Source organism: Fulmarus glacialis, unplaced genomic scaffold (genome assembly GCF_000690835.1).
Source record: "Fulmarus glacialis isolate BGI_N327 unplaced genomic scaffold, ASM69083v1 scaffold7834, whole genome shotgun sequence".
Taxonomy (NCBI): Eukaryota; Metazoa; Chordata; class Aves; order Procellariiformes; family Procellariidae; genus Fulmarus; species Fulmarus glacialis.
This window is the reverse complement of record NW_009209951.1, coordinates 117,118-140,435: the sequence shown is the minus strand read 5'-3', so window position 1 is coordinate 140,435 and position 23,318 is coordinate 117,118. Positions and strand designations below refer to the sequence as shown.

At 41.7% G+C, this 23,318-nt stretch overlaps 1 protein-coding gene across 1 annotated transcript in view; it reads left to right on the top strand.

The window, feature by feature from the left end:
- The window catches only part of TBXAS1 (thromboxane A synthase 1 (platelet)), a 230,740-nt gene that overhangs the window by 96,063 nt on the left and 111,359 nt on the right, over positions 1 to 23,318 (top strand). Inside the window, exon 4 of the mRNA XM_009577010.1 lies at positions 8,348 to 8,444. Coding sequence (XP_009575305.1) covers positions 8,348 to 8,444 — 97 coding nt within the window. The remainder of the gene's footprint in view (positions 1 to 8,347; positions 8,445 to 23,318) is intronic.

Genomic DNA, 23,318 nt, shown 5'->3' with positions numbered 1-23,318 from the left:
TTTCCTTGGAGCCTGCACCACGACACGTGCATGCTCTCCTGCTTTCTGGGACACTGAAAATCCTTCCTGGCTTCACGGCCACCCGTTCGGATGGGTCCCCCCTGCTTTGCTAGAAAGCAGCCCTGCACTGCTCGCCCCTCTTCTACGTGTTCTCTCAGCCATATTAGTGGATGTAGCATCACAGTCATATCCCTCATCTTCTTCAAGTGCGCTGCTCTGTCTCCATTTATCTTGTACGAAATGGCTGAAGCCCTGCCAGGGTAACACTGCCTGTTGTTTCCCAGAAATTGCTTACCTGTCTGTCAAGGGAAGCTGCTTAGAGCTCCTGACTAGAAATCAGGATAAGCACTCCGCAGTTCCCTCTCCCTCTGTTACGTGGAAAAAAAAGATGGAGAAAAGGCTGCTCTTGTTTAGCCCAAGTAACAAGCCCTTATCCTCCTCAGCCATCTTGTAGCCTTTTTTTTTTTTTCGCTGCACTGATAAAAATAGGTAGCACTGTTGAATATAAATAATAGACTCATACAAATGAACACTGTGTAGATGGTAGCAAGTAAAGTTTGGAGACACAGAAAGTTTGCTATCTCCCAGAGATAGCCTTCCCTAGAAATAGTAATCCAGTGTTCTGGAAATAGTAGCCTGATGGTTTTTCTCTCAGGATATGGCAAAGGAGTACTTTGGTAATGAATTAGTAGTTGCACAGAGCCCGAGATGAGACTGCTCTCACACTGCGTCTCACAAACCCACAGAAAGGCCGGGCAGAGAAATATGCTGAAACCCACAGGAAACGTCTGCTGCACCGTCACATGCGGTCAGTCAGGCATACTGTGCTTTAACGAGCGCAGACAAAACAAGCTTTGGTGAAAATGTCACAGTCTAAACACGGGTAACAAAACACAGGCTAATACAGTCCAAGCTTGGTGGGAAACACCATGGGAAAAGATTTAGAAACCTACTTCTGGCGATCTTGCCGAGGTGAAGAGCTATGAGCGCTTTCAGCGTCACCCAGTAGCAATAGCACCGCACACCCAGGCGGGAGGAGCGACTGGCTTCTTATTAATGTCACAGTACTTCTCATTTCCAGTAGCATCCTATAAAAGCAGTACCCTATTTACAGCTTTCATTTCGCTTTAATGAAGTGGAATACTGATGTTAGCTAATCAGCGCTAGCGGTATGATGCAAGCATGCGGAGCGGCGGCGGTGGTGGCAATCATCTTAGCCCAGTTGCCAGGATAAAAATAACCCCCGCCAGCCCTGGGAAGCGGCAGCTCCCCAGCTGCGGGGGAGCACAGCCCAGGACCCCACGGCTCCGCACTGCCCTGGCTCCCAGCTTCTCCCACAGCCCACCTGGAGCAAGAAAAGAAACGCTTCTGTTATCCCTGTCCATCCCCTTTGCTGCTTCTCTTCCCAACCCCTGAATGTGGGCATGAGTTTTTGTACTTGCACTTGGATCTGGACTCAGATTTCCTCAGAAAACCAAATGGACATAGATTGCCAAATATGCTTGTATAATTCAGAGGTTTGTTTTTTTTTTTCTCTTCATGGTGCTTTGTGAGCTTAATTTAATCCCTGTCATTCCTTATATGTGGGTAAATGTCATCTACTTCATTTCATGAATGAATTAACACAGCCATGCAGAGTCTGCCTCTCCCGCACTGCTCACTTGGAAGGGGGAAGGGATTAGTAAATGTGTGTGACACCCTCAAGTTGCTAAACCCCAGCCAGGGTTAGAGATGCCCAGAAATAGATCTCGTTTGCACCCTGGTGTAAGGTACTTGAAAGACTCCACCAGCTCCGTACCTTGTAATGGCCCCAATCAGCCCTCCTTCTCCTTATTGTCAACTCTAAATATATTACTTTCATACCACGAGTCTCTTATTGCACCTGACAAGGGAGGAGCTCCTTTAAAAATAGCTGTGCTTTTAGTGGTGGGGAGAATATAAATAATCCCAGAATTTTCTTCCTTTTTTGATACTTCCTTAAGCATGTCAGAAAGCAGAGGTCTTTTGGCAAGGTGCAAGTTTGAGATAGTACAGAGGTTCTTGGTATGTAGAAGATAGCATTTTTAATCCCGGGTATGTGGACAAAGAGGTGGATGCATAGCAATACAGAGCGGCGTGGAAAGTGAGCGTGAGTGCCTGGGCATCTTGTTACACGATATTTTTAATACAGTCAGGAATTAAATTAATAGTTCTATGTGCTTATTTTAAAGCTTTCATGGCATGAAAAGAAGCGTAGTTCATCGAAAAAGGAAATGAGGAAGAATTTATTCTTAAATAGAAATCACTGCGGCCATGTCCTCTTTTTCATGAATTTACACAATGGGTTGGATTAGTCTCCGGCTGAGGTGTGTGTGTGTGTGTGTGTTGGCAGAGCTGCGCTTTGAAACTTTTCTCTCTGCCTGAGACTGCTCAGTGCTACCGGGGCTTCATTTTCATGTGCAATAAGGTCACCTGTTTCTAGGGTGTTGTGTTTTTTGGGGGTATTTTTTTCTTGAGTGGTAACATGCGTTTCTCGGTTCTCTAATCCAGAGATACTCAGCTTGTCAGTGCTTTATAAAAATAGTCCGGGAAGGCACCCTGCCAGCTGGAGTCACAGCCCGGGGCGCAGGAGAAGTGGCACGGGAGTTAGCTCCCGACTTTCCGGCAGACTTCCCGCTGCCTGAAGAAAGCTCGCGTGGGATTTCCAGGTGTACGTGGCAGCTGAGGAGCTCCGTTCTCACAGGGTGTCAACAGAAAAAAAAATAGGCCTTTGCTGGCAATTCCCGGCTCCTCCGTACCTGCCTGTCCCCCGGTCCTTCAGATGGAAAATGGAGGACGTTGTTTGTTTTCCCCACTGTTTGTCACTCCAGGTTATTTACATTGTAGGCCCCACAGGCCTAGAATAAGCCTTCTACTTATGTATAACTCCTGCCAAATTAGGGCCTGGGGACCTTGGAGGCCTCTAGCTGCTAATATAACACAAATAATAATGGGACTCACGGTACCTGGCAATTTTTTGTCCCCTCCTTTCCTTTTCTCTCAGCCCAAAGTAACCCTTTCCGAGAAGACTGTGTTTGGGCTTTGCAGCCATTTGTTCCGTATCGCTTAGTCCTACGGAGTCTGAATTGCCTGCAAGAGCTGGAAGGGGACAGTGCTCATGACAAATCGATTTGCTGACCTCTGAAATAATTAAGCAAGTAACGCCAGGCTTCAGTCCTGTTTTAAACAAGCAGTGTGCTATTCGTTTTTGCGTTTCTCTGCCTGCAGTGAATGGGTGTCTCTGAACAAAAGAGGCAGAGTGATCGAGGAACTTTTTTTTAAGGAAATGACTCCTAAGAAAATTAGCCTTTTCCCCTACATCTCTGTGTCTTTGCATACCTCTCCTTTTTCTCCCCCCTTTTTTTTTTTTTGGTTCTTTGTTCTTTGCTCTTCCCTGAGGAAGGTAGAGATGATAAAATTTTCTATTTTCATTTAACTTTCCAGATGATCTTTGTGTACTTTACCAGACTGCAGCATAGAAAACAAAGCCCCGTTTATTGCCTAACAGCATATATGTGTTTTATGATTAATGTGATGTGTTTGTAATACATGTGACTGATAATAGATAGGGAGATCAAAGTCTTCTGTGAATTGACAGCAGCACTATAAACAAGGTGAAAGGGTTGCAGGTGTTTCCCACACGGGTGTTACACAAAAACATATGGCCCTTTGCCACGACGTACTGCGGGCGCACTCCATCGTTTCCTGCGCAGCAAGGCAATGTTGCTGTGAGCTTTGCTCAGAGAGCACGTCCGAGGCTCAGGACCTGGGGGATGCTGTTGGCAGCAGATGACCATGCAGTGTGACCAGAGTGATCTTGGGGGCACAGAAAGGATAATGCTAAATCAGTCCTTCAAATTAAAATTAGCTGATTGATCTGCGACACTGCCTGAGAACAGAAATCTGCGTTCCCCCCTCAGAAATCTGAGGGGGCAGTCCCTGGCAAACGTTGGAAAGGGAGGTGGTGTGCTTGGGTGTTGCAGGAGGGACGGGGCAGTCCAACCTGCCTCTCGTCTCACTGCTCCTACCTCAGCTCGTGGTTGGGCTCAGCAGCTCATCTCCCAGGCATCTCTTACCTCCATGGGGTAACTTCTGTGGCCATGGCAGGTACTAGGTGTGTGTTGGGACACCTGGGCCACATCTCTGCAGAAAGCAATGGTGGGGTACACACAAACCAGCAGAAATCATTGCTGGATTGCTGCTTATTCTTGCCGATAGAAGAAAAGATGCGTTTACTAAATGACTAAACATTTGCCAAGAGGACCGCAACACCCTGGGTGAAACCTGAACACAAGGCAGAAGTCTCTGTTCCTTCCATTAATTGCCCTAAGAGTGGTGCTTGTCTGCTCTTATGGACCAAACTGCTGCAGTTGAGTGTGTTGGGTGTTTGTAGCCTCTTAAGTTATTAAAACACTCTGAATGCAGATTGACTTCTTTTGCTCAATATAATATAATGTAACCACCCCCTTAGCCTGCGAGCCCTTTGGTAAACACACTGGAGGGCAGCCTGCCTTTGCTGTAACTTGTGGTAGTAAATCCATGCCCTCCATTGAACGCTGATGAAAAACTTTTTGCCTGGTCCCCCTGGGAATGGTGCAGCACACGGCTGCCCACTTCTGCACCGGCAGCCCAGTGGGGCGACGGCTCGTCGTCCACCCTTTCATCTGCTGGAGGAAGTTAACGCTGTCCTCATGCTGTTGATGTTCTGGTACCAGGTCTTTCATGTCTCGCCTTGCAATGGAGCTAAAGTTGCTGGTCTAAAAATGTGGATTTTTTTCTCTATTTTGGAGGGCTGCAGTTTAAACTGAAATTTAGTAGAAATTGCCCTACTGGCATAACTTAAATAACTGAGGCCTCATCTACACTTGAAAATTACACTCATGTGTGGGTCATCAAATTTATTTTTACCAGTATGGCAGCATTACAACAGATTCCCATGTGGACAGAGTTGCATTGCTCTGAGGACGCCATACTACATTCACGCGTTCTTGTTCCTGTGCAGGAGTGAGCTAAATAGCCACAAACATTTGTATTACATCCTGAATGCCCTACATGAAAATATTTCAAAGGGTTGGGTCAAGCAGTGTGATGGTACTGTATCACTGTAGTTAAAGGTAGGACTTCTGTATGTGGACAAGCCCTGTGAAAAGATTAACCTAGAGAAAGTTAATAAAAAGTGCTGTCCTAAATTATTCATGAATCCATTTGTAATGCACTTGCCGGGAGGCTTTTGTTTTTCTCAAACTCTTATTTATTAAAATCTGACAAGAATATCGGGTTTTGTTCAATAATAAATCTAAGTCTATGTGAGGCTGGTGATATCCTCATGTAGTAATACAGAATCAAAATGAAGTTACATGGCAGGGGTGAATATGTTATTTACTTGGGAAGAATAGATTATTGTTCAGGAGGATTTTATCTTTTACTTGCCATTTCAGAACAAGTAAAAAAAAAAAACAAAACCCAATCTAGTTGGGAGGTACCTTCTTGGTTTGTGACCGAGGCCTTGATCCTGCAAAGGATTTTAAATATGTTAAAACTTAAGCATATTTCTGGTGGCTTTGCAGGTTCTGGACCTGTTTGCTAAATGAAATAGCTCAGATGATCTTGTTTCATACTTAGCTGTTCTTGTCCTTTTTCCTTGACTTCAGGGGAAGATCATGGAAGTCATGGTGTGGATTTTGACTTCCAAAGCGTGTCCATACACACTCTCTTCTTCTTGTGTCCTGGAAAAGATTAGAAAGATTATATACAGAAAGTAGGAGAATGGAAGAAAGCCAGGGAGAGAGCTTTTACTGTTTGGGATACAACAAAAGATGGTAGTCTGTGTGTGCTTTACAGCAGTCATTCCTTAAAAGCAGGCAGAACTTTGCTTAAAAAGCAATTTAAGATATTTTTTCAGTATTTTCAGTTTATTAATTTTAGGAGATTTTTTCCCCTTCTCTTCTTTCTCCTTCTCTGCCCTTATTTATAACTGGATAAGGAAAGGAAAAACAGGTGCCTATAGGTAGAAAATTAGAGAAGAGTAAATAAAAAAGAAAGAGCTTAGCTGTCGAAGCAGAACTGGGAGTTCGGGTGACTGGTCTGAGTTGGAGGATGATGAATAGATTTGTTTGCGTAAACTTGGCTTGTGAGTCACTTTCTCATAAAAGCAGCTTGAGTAGGAGATGCTCCTGTCCCAAATTTTAGTCCTGAATTCTTTCAAGCACAAAGTGCACTGTGACATAAGGGCTCCAACTGTGAGTACTGTCCTGTTATTCCAGCAGACCGGAGCTGGAGCTCTGCAACTTCCCAAGTTTGAAATAAACTAGAAGTGTCTCTCACGCACACACACACATGTGCCTTGCATGATGTACCATGTGGTGCCTCTTGGTGGTCAGGGTTAAGTTGTCTGGGTAGACATAATCAGCTTCTGATTCAGATTTGGAATCTGATGTTAGGGATTTGGTCCCTATGAAAAGCTGTGTGTTGGAGGACCTAACCATTAAATGAGACAAGGAACTTGATAAACTTGCAGAAGGGAAGAGAAAAGCAAGGTGTGAGCGTGAGAGATCAGTATTCATGGCTGATCACCCCGGCTAGGTTTGGAGCGGCACAAGTCTTCGCCTTGGGAATTTGCTTTGCCTCTCTAATGCCAGAGAAATTGTACAAAGTATGCGTGGAAGGGGCAGGTAGGGCATTATCCTCTTTTGATCAAAGCACTCTTTAAAATGAGGCCTCAGCTCTTTCTTATGCACCTGTTAGGATTCTGAAGAAAAGTTTGACCATTAACAGACACCTACTTTGCTGTGGTTTAGCAAACTGGGAGAGGTGAAAAAGGTTTATTTTAATAGAATGTACAACCTGTATCTGAGGTTCAAGTGGAGCCTGTGGGTTGGATTTGGGAAATAACAGTTCCCTCTTGAAACCCACCAGAGAAGAAAAGAAGATCTCTTCCTGATGAAAATTATTTTCTTTTTCTTCTCTGCCATTTGTTTGTTATGAGTTTTGGTGGTACAGGGGTCAAGGTGGACTGTGAAGCCCTGCTTTGGAATCAAGATATTTGTCTGACTTGTTTGCCCCCGGTGAAATCAGTGCTGCTGCAGCTTCATTGCCATGGGAACCTCCAGTTACTAAATTTAATTCAGCCCAGGGTTTGCTTGTCTGTTCTGTTGCTGCAGTGTAGACAGGTGATAAGCAATATATTGATATGAATATATATCATACCAAAATGATTAGGCATCGATATTACCATGGTATTGCAGCACCTGTGGTATTGCTCTTGTGTTCTGCTCTGAGCTGCCCGGCCTTCCTGTGCCTGCCTCCAGCCTCCTCTTCCTCTCTCCTGGCAGAGGAATGGCACTGCTGCCTGCGTAGTCTTTCTGGTCCAGCAAAGGTAGGGACTGCAGGCAACCTCTGCTTGCTGGTGGTACTCCTTCCTCCCCCTGCAGAGCAGCCAAGCACGGAGCACTCGTGGGCCTTGGGGGGAACACTGCTGGAGAAGGGAGCTCTGCACCCCTGGGAGTTGTGGGGTTGGGGTGTGTCCCAGTACCTCTGTGGCATCCACAATGGTGTGAAGTCCCCCAAGGACAGACCCTGGCTCCAAAGATCAGATTAAACTGGAAGCGGGAGATAGAGGGTGTACGAGCAGAGAGTGAGAGGCCTCTATCAGCCAGTCTTCTTCTAAAGTTTTATTAATTTCTTTATACTTGCTGGACCTTTTTTTTTTTTTTTGTTTCTCCCCCCCCCCCGCCCCGTTGGTATTATGTGAGGTTCAGATGGTATCTGTTAGATGGTTATGTTCGTGGTAATGCAGAGCCTGGGACTGAGATGCACTTGGTTCCAGAACTAGTAGAAGTGGAAGTCTGCCTTTGCTGCAGCCACGCTGCAGGGACTTCTGGAAAGGCTCATTATAGACAGGGCTTTGCCATGGAAAGACATTTCATGTGGCTAACTGCAGGATAATCGATTTTGTAGGTCTTTCATGATTGTTTGGGGTTTGGGTTACTAATATTTTGCCCCTCTGTAGTTTGGTTTAGTGATACTACATCACTTTGTACAGAATTCACACTGAGCATAGAGTGTGTAAACCTGCATGTTAAAATGTTGGCTGAGTATCAATTGATCAGTAAAAGGTTTTAAGCTGTTTCCTTTAAATTCCAGGACAATGCATCTTAATTTGATAGTTGAGAGGGATGGGGAAAGATACTGATTTACCCAAGGGAATATATTTTCTCTGATATTTGTTCATGGCAAGTGTTCTCAAGCCAACAGAGGTATTTCAGGGAAGGTGATGGTTCTCTGGTTGACGTCATCTGCTAAAATGACTCTCTACTTTCTTTCTTTTTAGGTACTACATTGGTCGCCAGATGTTTGTGGTGATCTCCACGCCAGAGATGATCAAGCAAATCTTAGTGTCAGACTTCAGTAACTTCACGAATAGAACTGTAAGTAGACAGAAAGGTTGGCTTTGTGGATGGAGGTGGTAGTACTGTTAATCTGAGCTCAGACCGAAAGTGACTGCAAGGGAGCTGGAAATAGAGAGGGGGGAAAAGATACAACATGGTTCAATGAAACTTGAAGGTATATAAACTAACTGTATACATTTCAGCCAAAGATTCCTCTTACCAGAACACTCTGAGGATGAAAAAGAATGTCCTTAAAAGAGATACAATGCCCTTGTGACTGAGGCACCAGACGGATGCTGAAGAGAGAGGCTTTCAATATCCAGTTTTGCCACTGACCTCCTGTGAAATCCTGGGAAAAACACTTACTAGCTCTCTTCCTTGTTCTCAACCTGTAACATGGGGACAGTGTTATTTGCTTTCTCCCATCCATGGTCTGTTTTGTGTTTTTAGACTTTCTAACGCAGGAGCAGGCTGCTTGGGACAGGGACATGCCTCCTGCAGCTAACGTGTGTTGCTTTGTCATACTTACCGCTCTGAAAATAACAAATAGCAAATGAATTTGGGGTTAGCAAGGACTTACATGCTGTCGGTTACTTATTTTACTCACCTATATACACATATATACTATAAAGCTTTTTTTTCAAGTACTGGTTAGAACAAATAATGAGGGGGGAATGGCCAGAGGGATAGTAAAGATTTCCAGCAGTTCCTCAGCATTTTACAAGGAAATACTGTCACTGTGACCGCACACGGCCTCCGTGCCATCTATTCCCTGCTTCCTCCTGGCCCCTTTGTGCTCAAACCTGCTCAAATAAACTCAAAAGGGTTGTTTGTGCCCTCAGGGAAAATTTCATCTCTGATCAGCTGTCTGTCTCCTCTGTCCCTCCGATCCTCTCTGTAACCAGTCTGTTTTCAGACTGCTTGTGTCCTTTCCTTGCTTCTTTTGGTACATGAGGTTCATCTCGTGACTACCTGTATCTTATTGAATAACCACTTGTACCACTCGCCCTCCGTTCTGCCTATAACTTACATCTCAATGGAAGAATCCCACTGTGCAAGCTTCTTAGGCTGAAGTTTGTGTGGCAAGGGTCTTTTCCCCATTTTCTCTATATTTGAAGGAATTTCCTACCCCTTCCTTTCTTCCACCCCCAAGCAGGAAACCCTATTTCTTCCTGTCTGTAACTTTCCCATGCTTTTCTCCTGTATATTTGGTAGGAGTAGACTGTACCCACTATTCATAGCAGTAGCTGGTGCCCAAATAACACCTCCCTGAAATTAAAGAGCATTCCTTTGAGGGTACATTCAGATATTCATTCTGCTCTTAATTTTAGTCAGCCTTGTCATTTGAACATATCTGTCTGTGCATTGTCACCCTTCTTATTTGGTGATTTTTTTTCTTTCTCTCCAGACTTTTATGGTCAGAGGTTTATCTCTCTTTCTTGTGCTTGTACATCCATCTGTCATGGTCTGTAACATATGTGTTCCTCTCTAAAATTCAGGTAGGTCAGGTCACTATAGCCAGTCTCTCTCTCCCCCCCTTTTTTTTCTTCATCAGGGATCTGTTAGATATAGCTGTCTGTGTAGGTTCATATCTTGCCCTTATCACTTGACTGTCCCCTGAACCATTTGTGGCTTTTCTGCACAACATCCTGCTGTATGGATGAGGAACTGAGGCACAGACTGAGTGACATCCCGCCACTTACCAGAAAGCCTGTGGCCTGAGAAAATTTAACTCCTAGCCCTCTCTTTAACAAAATGAACAGTTTCCCCCCTGTGCACTGTTGCTATTTCTGGCTTGCTTAATGCCCATGAGTCTAATTCAAATGAACTTGCTTCATCCTACATGCTTTTATCTGCTTGTTCCATGGTCTTCTCACACAGCTGCAATCTTTGAGTGTTGTTATTTCTCACTTTCCACTTTGTTCCCCCTGTTCCAGCCATTGCTTTTCACTTAATAAAGACAAGTAGCCTTCTGTTTCTGGGTCCTTCCACGTCTAACCTGGGGATCTTTTTCGCCACTCGAATTTTCACACTGGAAGCTGCCTCTCCTCTTTAATTCACAATCAGCTCTCTCGGTGAAGTGTTCAGCTATCCTGTACACATTATTTATTTTCTGCATGAAAATAAATAATGCTGGATGGTATATAATGAAGGCCAGTGGAATTTATTCAGATGTGATTTTGGTTGTATGTGAATAATGGCTGAAAGGTGAGAGTGAGAAAAGCACTTTCCAAGTAATAGAATTCTTTCTTCTCATATTTACTGAATAAATGCCATTTTAAGACTTTTAATAGGGTTGCTTCTGTTTGTATATTTTAAAATTACTCAAAGCAAGCTCCCCTACTTTAAGTGAGGGTTTCTGTTTGCCAGTGGAGAATTCAAAATGCAGAATAGATCCCCTTACCTTATTTTACCCATTCCTTCCCCAAATGATCTACTGATAGGCGGTTATAGAATTGACTTTGGAGTCAGTGCTGTTCACAAAGCTAGGCTAATATCTTTCAGTCCAGACATGGCACACGCTTATGATTTCAACTCAAAGCCTTTTTTTAGCTTAAGAGTGTCAGTCTTTAAGGGTGAGAAGGATGGGAAAGGGGGTGAGACCCTGTTCACTGGGTTTGAACAGGCCTTGGGAAAACCCACCGTGCTCTTCTTTTCTTCCCCACCTCCCCGAATGCATTTCCAAAATCAAGATTTGTATCTCATCCACCAGAGGTGAAATGTGATTTATGTAACCCAGAATGCCACAAAGAGACATTATTCACCACACTCTAGCAGTCGTAGCAATCATATGTTAAAAAAGTGTCACCAAGTTGCAGGCTGTGCAGGACTAATTCTAAAAGCTAAGTAGAAAGCTAGGGGGTAGAAAAAGTTTATATTCCATGCCTATTTTGCTGTTCTTTCAATTAATCTTAATATATATATTAGGGTAAGAGACAATGGGAGATAGAACTTGTGAAGGGTTGCAAACAGTGGATGATGTACTTGATAGACAGAAGTGGATAAGATGATAATTCAGTGAACTCCGAGCTTTTATTAAAGCTGTCTATAATGTGGTGTCATGCTTTTGAGTGCTTGTAAGGAGAATGACCTTCATCTGGGATTGTGCACTTGCTGGCTGCTTGCTGGGAAGTCATCAGAAGACCTTTATGGAATCAGGGTGGTTTTAATCTGCTGAGAGGACTCTTTTGGAAGCATCTTGTGTCCTGTCTCCACATCCAGAGAGACCTGGACCACTTGTACACTTCTCTCACATTGAACCTATCTGCTCACTCATTATATGGACAAAGTAGACTTTGCATGTGAACAGAAGCCAAACTCCTGTTCATTTTATGCAATTATGTCTCCCTTTGATATTATATGTTTCACATCTTTACTACAAATATCTTTCGAATACTGCTGTAAAAAGCCTTTTAGGTTCCCTTGCCCTCTTCTGTTGTTTCTGAGTTACTGATTAATAATTCTTGTGAAAGAAGTATATGGTGACTGCAGATCAAATCTGCATTAAGGTTCACTTCCTTTTAGAACAAGCAACCCAGTCTAGCACGCAGGGTGTTATTCCCCTGCAGGCATGGGGTACATTTATTATTAACTGTACAATCACAAGAAGGCAATAATGACATTTTACTTTCCCACTTAATTTTGACTTGATTAAGGTGAGCATTGTAGCCATTTAAAAACAAAAATGTTGGCTGTAATGTACCTTCATACTTGAGTCATATGAAGCCTTTTCCCTATGTTTTTAATTATAGTTGAAGAAGAAAAGATGAAAATTAGCTTATAGACCTTCTGCCAAAAAACATGGAATTGATTTTAATTTAGGTTAACCATGGAAACCTCAGCCAGCATTCTAGGCAGGGCTGTGCTGCAGTAAATGATACCTTTTTCTCACAACTATGGTAAGTCGTCTCCTGAATAGAAGTTTTCTTTTAAGAGCACTAAGACTGTTTTAAGCTGTATTACTGTGTTGTGAGTAAGATAGGTTTATGATGTTTGTTGCATTCTGCCAGGCAGGATAATGATACATAATCTGTTTTCAGATTGTTTTTAATTTCTGCATTGAAAATTTGTTTTTGAATTAGTGCTTGAGAATCATTAAACTGTACTTTTAAAAATGTAGGAACAGAATGTTAAGATGGAGCAATGTGAAGAGAGATATTACCTGGTATGTAATTTAAATGATTCAGAAGTTGTAGGCCAAAGTATTTGCTAAGAATGTGGATCAGTGAGCCCAAAGGCAAAGGTAAGTACTGGCTAGTAAAGGTTTGTCAGGCTGCTGGAGTCAGTGCTCTGCCAGGACCCATGTGGCTGTCACAAGTGGAAACTAGTAGTTGATCCAGACCAAACCCTTAAATCTGCATGCCAACCAGCTGGAGGAGGGTGACATTTTAAAATACAAAAATCTACACCGATTCCAATAGCTGTAAGAAAACATCACAGTTTTCTTCACACATCCTGTTTTCTCATCAGGAGGTTTGCTGCTACAGTGGAAAAAGTAACAATGGATTAACAACAAATAATAATGAAGTGGTAAAAGTAAGAAAAAAAAGTAGCATGGAAGTTGATATAACATGGCAGTACAAATTCCTTGTATCCCTCTTGAAGGAAAAGACAGTTGCCTGAGCTGCTTTTCTTTTTGCTTCTGTCTGTCCTTCCCTTTCCCCTCCTCCTAGTTCATCTGTGTGGGACATGATTATTCTTTTAATGTGTAAAATTTGCCTGTTATACTAAGCTGTTGACCTCATCTTTATTTTGCTATATCTATAAAGCTTCAGGCCTGCCTGTGGCATTAAACAAATAAAATACAGCCACCAAATAGGAAGGAGCCTATTTTCTGCATCTTGTTCAGCTGTGGTCCAGGACGGCTGCCATACCCCTGCATCAGCTGTTCTTTCTGGTCTCTTGTTAGGGGACACAGTACTGGCAAGAAAAGTGTCGGTGTATATTGCTCTATCAAAAGGTCTATCCAAATTTGATACAAGATGCCCTCCAGAGGTCCCTTCCAACCTCAACCATCCTGTAATTCTATGAATTTTGGGTCAGCCTCTCAGCCAGCATAGATCAGCGTACTTCCATTAACTTCAGATGACCCTACACCGACTGATAACGATTATGTGTCTCCAGAGCGGGGCTGGGATGCACAACTGGCTTCAAACAGCTGTGTGTGGTTCCTCAGGAACTGACTCTGTGTGTGCGTATATGTGTTCTTGGCCTTTTGCAAGAAGTCACTCGCGTGTCTTGTGCAAGATCTTACTTGGCGCCTTCTGCCTTGATTTTTAGAGTACAGGCATTGCCTGTTCGCAGCAGCCCCACTGATGTGCTGTCATTCAGTAAGCAGTGGTAGTTCAGTTGTGTATCCAAACCCACAGTCTGATCCAGCTTATGGGCTGGGCTGTTTCTTCAGTCCCTCTCTCACAAATATAGTTTATTGTTTTGAAAAATAAACCCACTAACATGTTCATTTGGAGACATGTCATGTAAAAATAGTTAAGGAATGAAAAGTTGTGTACTGTTGCCAAAAGACGCATATACATGCTGTCTTGACCCTGTACCCTTGATTGTTTGGTTTAGAAATGCTTCTTTTCTTGAAATTAAACATCCTAGAATTATTTCCGGTTGTGTCAATGCCATCATCATCATCCTTTCATGTAAATTTCTTAGTTTATTTCCAAATTGTTGTTGCAAAGCGCGATGAGCTCAGTTTGTAAACAGATGACAAGAGTGCTTTGTTAGAGGCTCACCTTCACATGGGCGCGTAGTTGGAGCACTAGTGACACACAGTATGACGGTGGGTAAATCAATATTTGGAAAATGATTCAAACAAATGAGAAAAAAAGGTGAAATATGTGTAATGAGATCTTCATTTTTCCACCCTTTAAAATGACTGTTCCGTGGGATGGTTTAGTACACAAGTGATGTTCCAGTGTGTGCTAATAATTTGATTGTGATATTTAGTTTTAAACACAAGCTGGGTTTTGTGGCAGCAGAGGGAAGGAACGTGCTTTACATTTGAGCTATATCTTATTATGGAAACTTCACAAAATGTGCCTCTTTGTACACGCCATGGTGACATTTCAGTTCCTGATGCAGCAAAGCCATCACACCTGATGGCAGGCCATGCCTTGAACATCCAGTTCTTTGTGATACAGAGCTGCGATGTTCTCTCCTCCCTCCCTCCCTCCCTCCCTTTGCAGGGCAAATTCAAGCAAGTGTCGATCCTGCCACATGTACAATAAGGCTCAGTCTCATTGAGCTGAGAATATTCAGTGCTTCCAAAAATCATTCTGTGCCTTACGAGGATAAGTGAAAAGGTGTCCAAGCAGTGAATTTATTAAGATTTACTTTTTTGCCTAGCAGTTTTCTCCAGCTGCTAGATCATAGTTGGTTTGAAATCTTGGCTGGTACGGCATCATTATAGAAAGGGAATTATGCTAGCAGGGAATGCGTTTGGCTGTATAGCACTTAACTGTTTAATATTAATTTGTTTGACTGCATATTTGGGGGTGCTGTTGTACAGCCACGTGAGCCCAGATGCCTGAGTGATTTTCCAGTGCCAGTCCCCGCTAGGGAGCTGAGCAAGGGCTCTTATCCTTGTTTTGACCTGATGGTTCTCACTGGGCTGTGCCGGAGTAGGAGCTCCTAGGCTCAACAACCATAATGATGTATCTGCTTTCTTTCCCCAGTGTGCCTCCAAGGCTGTCTTCTAGACATACTAGGATACCTTTCTAACTTGGTCAATGTATATGTAACTATTTTGCCGCCGCCTTTACCTGGTAAAATAGCTTTTAATTCTGGATTTCTTTTTTCTTTCCTCTTTTTGCTTTCAGAGCTTGCTGGTTAATTTTTCTGAGCAATTAAATCCAGTTTTGTTTAAATGTTTTAAAGTAGCAGTGCGTATGCTTGCAATAGACACTTCAAAATTAAAATAATAAATACTGAGAGGGTCATTTCTTTCAGACTGTGTATGTCTTTTTATGCATGCACAACAAATTGCCCCTTATTCCCCATATGCTGAAGCTAATAGCACAAAACTAATGTTGTTCACAACATTAGTTGATGATCACTGCTATTGACTGTAAAATTAATCAGACTTTGGCTTCAGTTAGCCTTAACTTAAAGAAAGACTTGACATATTAGTAGACTGTGTTCTGGGAACCACCTGATCCTCTGAATCCCAGTGAGATGAAGTCTGGTTTTGTGATTAGGGCTCTAGGTTGGGATTTAGGAGCTCTGAGCTCAGTTTTTGGCTTTGCTACAGAATTCCTGTGTTCACAAGGGCAAATCATTTAGGAAGTGCTTTGTCACCTTAACAAATGTAAAAGAGTAGGTTGGGAATTTCCAGATGAACATTATCATTAGTGAATGTTAGTGCTTCAGAACTGATGGCAAAGGGTTGGTATTTGGTTTATCTGTTAATTCAAATAGTTCTGGTGGGAGGTTTTTTTGTTTGTTCTTAAAAGAAGCTTCAGAAATGTAGAAGAAAAGGTTTTATTGAAAAGCTGCTTTTTTTTCCCCTCCTTTTAAGTAACTTTCTATTTTGAAGTATTTATAAAAACTTAAAGTAATAAAGTTAGTATTAACAGATTCAATTAAATGTATTTTGAGGATTACCTTCTCTCAAGTTTGTCATTTTTATTTGTAATTCTAATTCAGAACAGGAAACCAAGTGAAATCTCTGTCCTGCAAAGTGGGAAAGCTCATTTGTACTTACCTTGAACACCTGGCATGTGCCTCTGCTGACTACTATTCACAAAAAGACGTTAGCATTTACTTACTTCTATGCACATTCTTATGTCTCATTTAATTCAGTGGGCCATGAGTGTATATTTACCTAAGTATGTTTATTAATAGTCTGTCCAGAATGGGGACGTTCCCTTAAATAGGAGCCTTTGTTTTTCTGTGCCTCGCATGGTAAAAAGGGCGAACACAGTCTCTTCTCACACTTTTAAGTATTTGATAAAGGCTTCTGAACGTTTAGGAAGATATCGATAACAGTAGTTCGGAGTGCCACAGAACAGCTTACAAGCAATCAATCTAAAACTGCTGACTGTAGTTAAGTCCGATTAGTTTGAGGATGGTCTGGTTGACTGACTTGGAAAGACGCTCTGTTAGAGAGGAGAACCTCTAACTGACATTTTACTTCCTTTGAGCGGTTACTTAGATGGTTTGCTGTTTGAGGAAGGTTTTCTGTGTTGTTGTGGCTGGAGGGAGCTCTCCTGCAAGAGGTCAGAATATTCCCAGCAGTGGTGGTCAGACCATAGTTGGGCTTGGAGAAAGCCACACTTCTTGTAAGGGTGCTATTTTAACCGGCTAATATATTGTTGTCCAGGTAGGTCGCGTGAATTTGTTTGCTCGAGATTTATGAATCTCTAATTGAGTAAGCAAAGACTAATATTTGTCACATTTCCAGGTAAGATAGCAAATAAAACCAGCTGATCCCTCCTGTATGAAGGGCTAGCAGTGATGGTGGAAACAGATGGGTTACACACAGATGGAATACAAAATAAAAACTTTCCACTTTTTCTCTTTTCCAGACATGGGTTGTCTGTTTTCAGATGCTATGGGCCATAAACCTTGGCAATATAAAAGCAATGCAATTGACTGTAAGGAGGCTAGGAGGCTTAAAAACAAGTTTCCTCTTCCCTTGCCCCCCATCAAGACATGATGAATCAGTAGGTTGAGACCACGGCTGATGTTGAGATGCACAGTCATCTTATCTTTTACAGGATTTATTATGAAGTGAGTTATTTTTCAGCATGGGTCTAAGTGTTTGAATCTATCCCTGAGTCTTTCTCTGGTTTATTAATGGGCTGCAGTGCTGCCATCACCATGGTATCCTGCTACCTCTTCCCCTGTGAAGACTGCAAAACCGCATGTTGATGAAATTTACATTTTTAATTCTCCACTCTCCAGACCCATACGTATAAAAATGGTTTGCAAAACCATGGGGGAATGCAAGTACAAGGACAATCTGGTATCGAGAAGTGAGTTAGGGTTGCTATGTTGTTTTGTTTGTTTTTAATTCTCTTTCTTTATGCCATTATACTGCAGCCATCATAGGTTCAATACCTGCTCCTAGGTAGACACCAGAACACCAGATGCATTACGTACTTTACAGCACTAATGATAGTGGCTGATAATGTGTGCAAATCTCCCTTTCACTGCTTGTTCAAGGCAGTTAAGAAATACTGAATACAGCTGTACATAATTACGCTTCTTTTGAAACTAAACCAGCCTGTGAAATTTCTGTTCCTGGAAAAATGGTCAAAATTAGTCAATAACAAAAAGAAAACAAACAAACAACAAAAACCCAAACCCTTTGCATGTACTTAGTTAATGGTATATTGTGACATTCTGTTTCTTAGATGCAAGGCTTCCCTGCCAATTCTATTGAGACTTAAAGGGGGGAAAGAAATGCTGCATAATGAAACTACAAAAAGGTGGTTTTGCTGCAGGTGTAGGAAGATGCTGATTTGACAATACTCTGTGCATATGCACTTGTTTATGTCAGAAGGAGTTTGTGTAGGACTAAGTATATATGTGTCAGTGTGTTGCAGGTATGTGAAGGGACATTCCCTCTTTCTACCCCCTCCTTGTTCCTTTCACATGTTTCTTTGAGGTACTGTAACATCAACTTTTGAATTTTTTTTTTTTGGCTTTTTTATCCTCACATTTTTTTTCCTTTCTTCTATCATTCTGCAAAATTTCCTTTTCTAAACAACTGAAGAAAACAAGATCAGAGTTTTATTAGGTTTTACCTTCCCTCCCCCCAGTTTTTCTCCTGTTGAAACTTGCCAATCACTTTTAAAGCCTACATTGGGCTTTTCTGCAGCACAGGAGATATCATTAAGGCTTTAAACCCACTAATGAGGGAAATGTGCGCTGCTTGAAGGCTCCTGCAATATTAACTACATCCAATTATGTTAGGTAAACGTATGAGTATAGTCAAAACAGGATGAAAGCATATCTTTCTATTCAGGCCAAAAGCAGTCTTCTGAGCCAATCTTTCATCAAACTTACATTGGCTATTTATTTACTGGTTTTGCAGCACTTTTTTTTTTACACTGCAACGCTGAAGACAAACAACACTTACAGACAGGAAAGGACTATCTATTCCCAGGGCTCTGTTCCTTATTTAAAGAACACATTTTATTGCTGAATAAAATATGTGAAATCTTAAGGCTGATAAATATTTTTTTCCTGTTTAAATACAGTATTGCTTCCTTATCTAATCCTGTCCTTAGCTGACTGTGTTATGAGTAGGTGTGATACATGTGGAGTGGAGGTGCAGGTCATGCTGGTCTTTGCTGGTCCTGACCTTTGATTTCTGTTGGTTTGTTGTTTTTTAAAGGGAAGTTCAACTTATCCTACTTCTTTAGGCATATGCTGTGGGGATATTTTTTCTGAAGCTTATTCAGTCTAATAGCACTGGTTTTCAACAGTCCCTCATTTCTGACTTCTGAAACTGTTATTTGTCAGTAGCAGATTGGCTGTTTTGTTTACAATTTTCTGCCTTTTCCCTGCTCTTGACATATAGTAGAGTGTCATGTCCTTTGATTCCTGCCTTTCCCAGTCTGCTTTTGTTAGGAGAAGAGTAGTTAGTTCGTGACTCGTTCCAGAATTGATATAGGCTCAGATCACAACATTCAGTTGACCTTTTTACATACATAGCAATCAGAGTTCAGACCCAGTACTTTGCTTTGTTTTCATGTCTTTATCCACATTTGGAGATAACTTCATCTGCTCATGAACAAAAAGTCCTTTTGAAGCATCTGGTGGCAGAGGAACCCATTCAGGTCTATGCAAGTGATGTTTCACAGCACAGAGAAGTGATTTACAGGTACATACCCAGAAGCCTAGAAGTTCAGCACTGAGCACTGGAGCAGATGTGACATGGCAATATATGATAGTTTGAATGGTTGTCGTGTATCTTGCCTAAGATCTGTGTAGCCTAGCTGAGTGTCCTCTTTCAAAGGTGGCCAGCAGCAGAAGTCAAAAGACTAGCATAATAGCAAGACAGACAGTGACAGTAGTCTTCCTTCTGGCTGATTTGCCCAGCCTCCAGAACCAGTGCTGTGGTGACTTCCAGTGCCAGAGGCTGCATCTGGGCATCATTTCTCCTAATGGCTCCATTGACTACAGATCAGTTTCCCCCCACCACTTTTGAGTCCTTTCTATAAACTATTACGCAAGCAGGTGACTTTTTTTCATGGATGAGCTTTTTGTTTCGAATGTGATAGAAGTTATATTTGGGGGCTTGTGTGTGTGCAAGTGAAGTTCATTCCTCTTCAGTGAGAGCTACTGTGATGCATGCAGACATTATTATACTAATCCTTGCAAGCCTCTGCTCTTCATTTTAAGTCTTTTAAAAGTAGTATTGTCATCTCAAAAATAGTGGGAATAATTCTCTCTTCAGTCATTCATTCAGATAGCTTAATCCATTTACCTGCCTTTATGTTTATATTTGAACTTAAACATATGAAAGGTTTTTTTCCTTTCCTTTTTTTTTTTTAATCTAATGATAATATTCTTATCTAGCACAATGCTAACAACCTTTTGTTAAGATGTCTTAGCTGGACTTACCATTCCCACAGCAAGGCCTACAGAATGGATCATGTGAGCATTCCTCATCTGGTTCAGCTCAGAAGCTAATCCATCTTAGTTTATGTATCAGTGCGGACTTTTTCAAAACTATGCAGGCTGACTTGGCACTGAAGCAGATGATGAGTGCTCACACGGGCTCTCCACCAGCTCCATTTCAATGGTGGTAATCTCCAATAGATGAGGGGTGGCGAACAGCTGATGGGGTAGCAGCATCTTAAATTGATTTTTTGTAGTGGTTGTCTGACCAGAGCCTGGAAAGTTGTCTTCTGATCTTTACAAAATTATCTAGCAATTAACTCCAGTAGATTTGTTCTAAGCAAAAATTTTTGCAATCCTGATTTTTTGCTTGTGATCGTACACTATGTAATATTCATTCTGCAAGAGTAAAACCTCCATGGGAAAGGATGTTGAGAGACGATGCGCTCCTTACCACTGACAGTGTGTTGCGGCTATAAATCTTACAGATCATAAGTGAAAAATGAGTCGGCAGGTCTTATTTTAGTCTCCAGTGAGAATTCTTCTTTGTTTATATAGCAACCACATATCTTGGCACCGTTTGTTGTAAATAGTTGATAGCAAATAGTTGGCTGGTCTGAGCCTTAGGAAGGGAACACGCTGCAGTGTGTTATGCAGGTGCAGGGGAAGCGCTGTGCTGTGCACGCGATGCTCCTGACCACGGCCAAGGAAAGTTGCAGAGCCCTTGCCAGTGCTGCTGACTTTTCATCAGCGTTAAATTCCCCACACTTAAAAGAAAAAGGAAAGAAGAGGAGGGGTGCAAAATTCAAGTCTTCACACTGCATGGCCTGCTGCAAGCTCTCCAGCGTAAGGAGTGCTCCCTGCTTTGAGCATACCTGGCCACTGCTCATTTTCGTGTTGATTCACCTGTTTCTGAAGGCTCAGTGATGGCTAGAGGAGGCTCCGTTTAGCCCCACAGACACATATGCAGCAACAGATATATGCACGGATCAGGAAACGGCTATCCCGCAGCAAAAGAAAAGGATTGTTGATCATTGTTAATTATTTACTCCTGCCAGTCTCCTCTCACTGGTGTTAAGCAATAGAAACTAAAATAACTACATTCTTTACTGAAATAATGTCCCATTCTTCTTTTCCTTTCATGCTTGCTATTGCAGAAAAAGGTTTGGGGAAATAAGTAGTGAAAACAAGAACAATCTTGCACTGTTGTCCTCTGGTAGATTAATTGTAAGTTAAAGATACACAAGATACTCTTTTTTTCCCTTTTCAAGGCAATTGCAAAGGACAGTTTCCCCATTTCCCTTTCCATTTTAAGTATGCGCATTTAGATGAAGCTAAAACTGCACTCTTGCACTTTTTATGCAGCTTTCCTAAAATAATTCTGAATAATTTAACAATGGCTCAGAAACATTCCAGTTTAACCAGTCGTTGATCTTCAGTCAGGTTTTAATGTCGTCAGGATTATACTGGTATTTCATCAGTTCCAAAGAAGCTGTATAGTAGCAGAGGCAGTGGTGATATCTATAATTAAAGTTGCCCAATGTCTTCCATTACAATGTTTACCTTTCAGTAGATTATCAAACTTTAACTACTTCAATTAATATTTTCCATTTAGAATTTTTCAGTCAAAATGGTCTTGCTATTTCGGAGAAGAAGCCTAGGGAAAGGATAGGGTTATTTATCCATTGTGGGGAAAAATAAACCCAAAGTCTTTTTCTTTGACTTTGGCTTTGTTCCCTCTAGTATAAGGGCTGGATATAAAAACCACTTTAAAATCTGACCAAACTGCTTAAGTTTATAAGCCCCTGAAGAATCTCAGTAAACACAGACTGAACAAAAATTATTAAAGAACAAGGAAACTCAGTTGCTAGTATCGCTCTCTGGTGACAGGGCTCTATAGTTCACTAACAACTTCTACAAGTTGTCATGTGAGCTTTATGTCTAAAGGTAGAGAATCCTGAGTTTGTGACTATTCATTTCACATGCAAGATTTTTTTAATATGTAATATTAAAACCTTTCAGGACATTATTTTCTTCATAAGTGTTACATTTGCAAAATCAAATAGAGCTCCTGTGGGAAAACATAGTGTAGGATAACATAACTAACGAATTGGACCCATTTTTGCATGTGCTTTAGGATACAAAGACTGCACTCAGTCTAAGATATTCAAACCTTTTAATGCTTTATTTTGCTCTCTTAATTTCCTCTTAATATAATTGTAATCAACTGCAATAAGAATAGATGGCATGCTATGTTACCAGCATCAAGAATTTTAAAAAAATGTATATCTTACATGGGCCTTAATGTTTTCTGAGATTTGATTAGGAAATGTGTGGAAGAGAGAAGTTTCATGTTGTGGCTGATTTTGAAGAGTCAAAAGCCGAAATAAAAAGTTGATTAGAATATTTTGTTTCAGTTACAGCTTCTAATGTAAGGTCAAAGTTGTTTCAATTTGCAAAGTAAAGTTATTTTGTTCCAAAAACGTATATAACAAGATATTTTGTTGGAACTTTTCTCCATTTTTTCTTCCAGAAAGCCTGGAAAACCAAATTGATTTTGCAGTATTTCCAGTTTCTCTCAACCATACGGCTTTATTTAAGCTTCTCTAACCAGCTCTGGTTTTATTTTGTTTAATGTTTGATTTGAGTTTTTAGAGGGCATTCCCCCTTCCTAATTGGTGTTTCACCATGTCAGATTAGACGTTCTCTGGATGCCCCGGCTGCTGGATGGTACAGCCTTGGGTTTTCCCTCCTCAGTGGTCAAGTGGGGCAGCTCTCATTTCCTCACTTTTTTTCAGCTGTTCCCTTGGCGCTCGTGGTAGCTTTTATATTACATTGGCAGTGCACAGTCAGTTTTGGCTGTAAGAACTTAGGCTGGTCCCAGGGTTAAGATTTATTCTAAGTAAAAATTTCAGCAGGGTTTTAGACATGTTGCAGAGGGTTATTTTTTCAATTTCAAGATCCCTTTTTTTTTATCAGGCTGTTGGATGCTGGGGGGACTCAGCACTGACCTCAGACGTGGGAGAAGCAGCTGTGCAGATGCAAAATCAGTTCTTGTGATGTGGGAGCGCGTGCTGCACTGGCCAGCACTGATGGTTGGGAACTAAAACCCCTTCCTTTCTCCTTCTCCCACCCACCAGCAAAGCTGGGCTTGGAAGTGCAGACACCGATAACTTGCAAAAATGCTAGGTGCGTGCAAATCAAGTGTGTTGTGCACGCTGAGTATGGGTGCAGCCTGGCAATTTCACTGGATGTGTGGTCTTCTGGAGGGTGAGTCCTCTTTTCTCCTTCAAATGGGAAGTCCCAGCGGGCAGGACTATGGCAACCTCCACT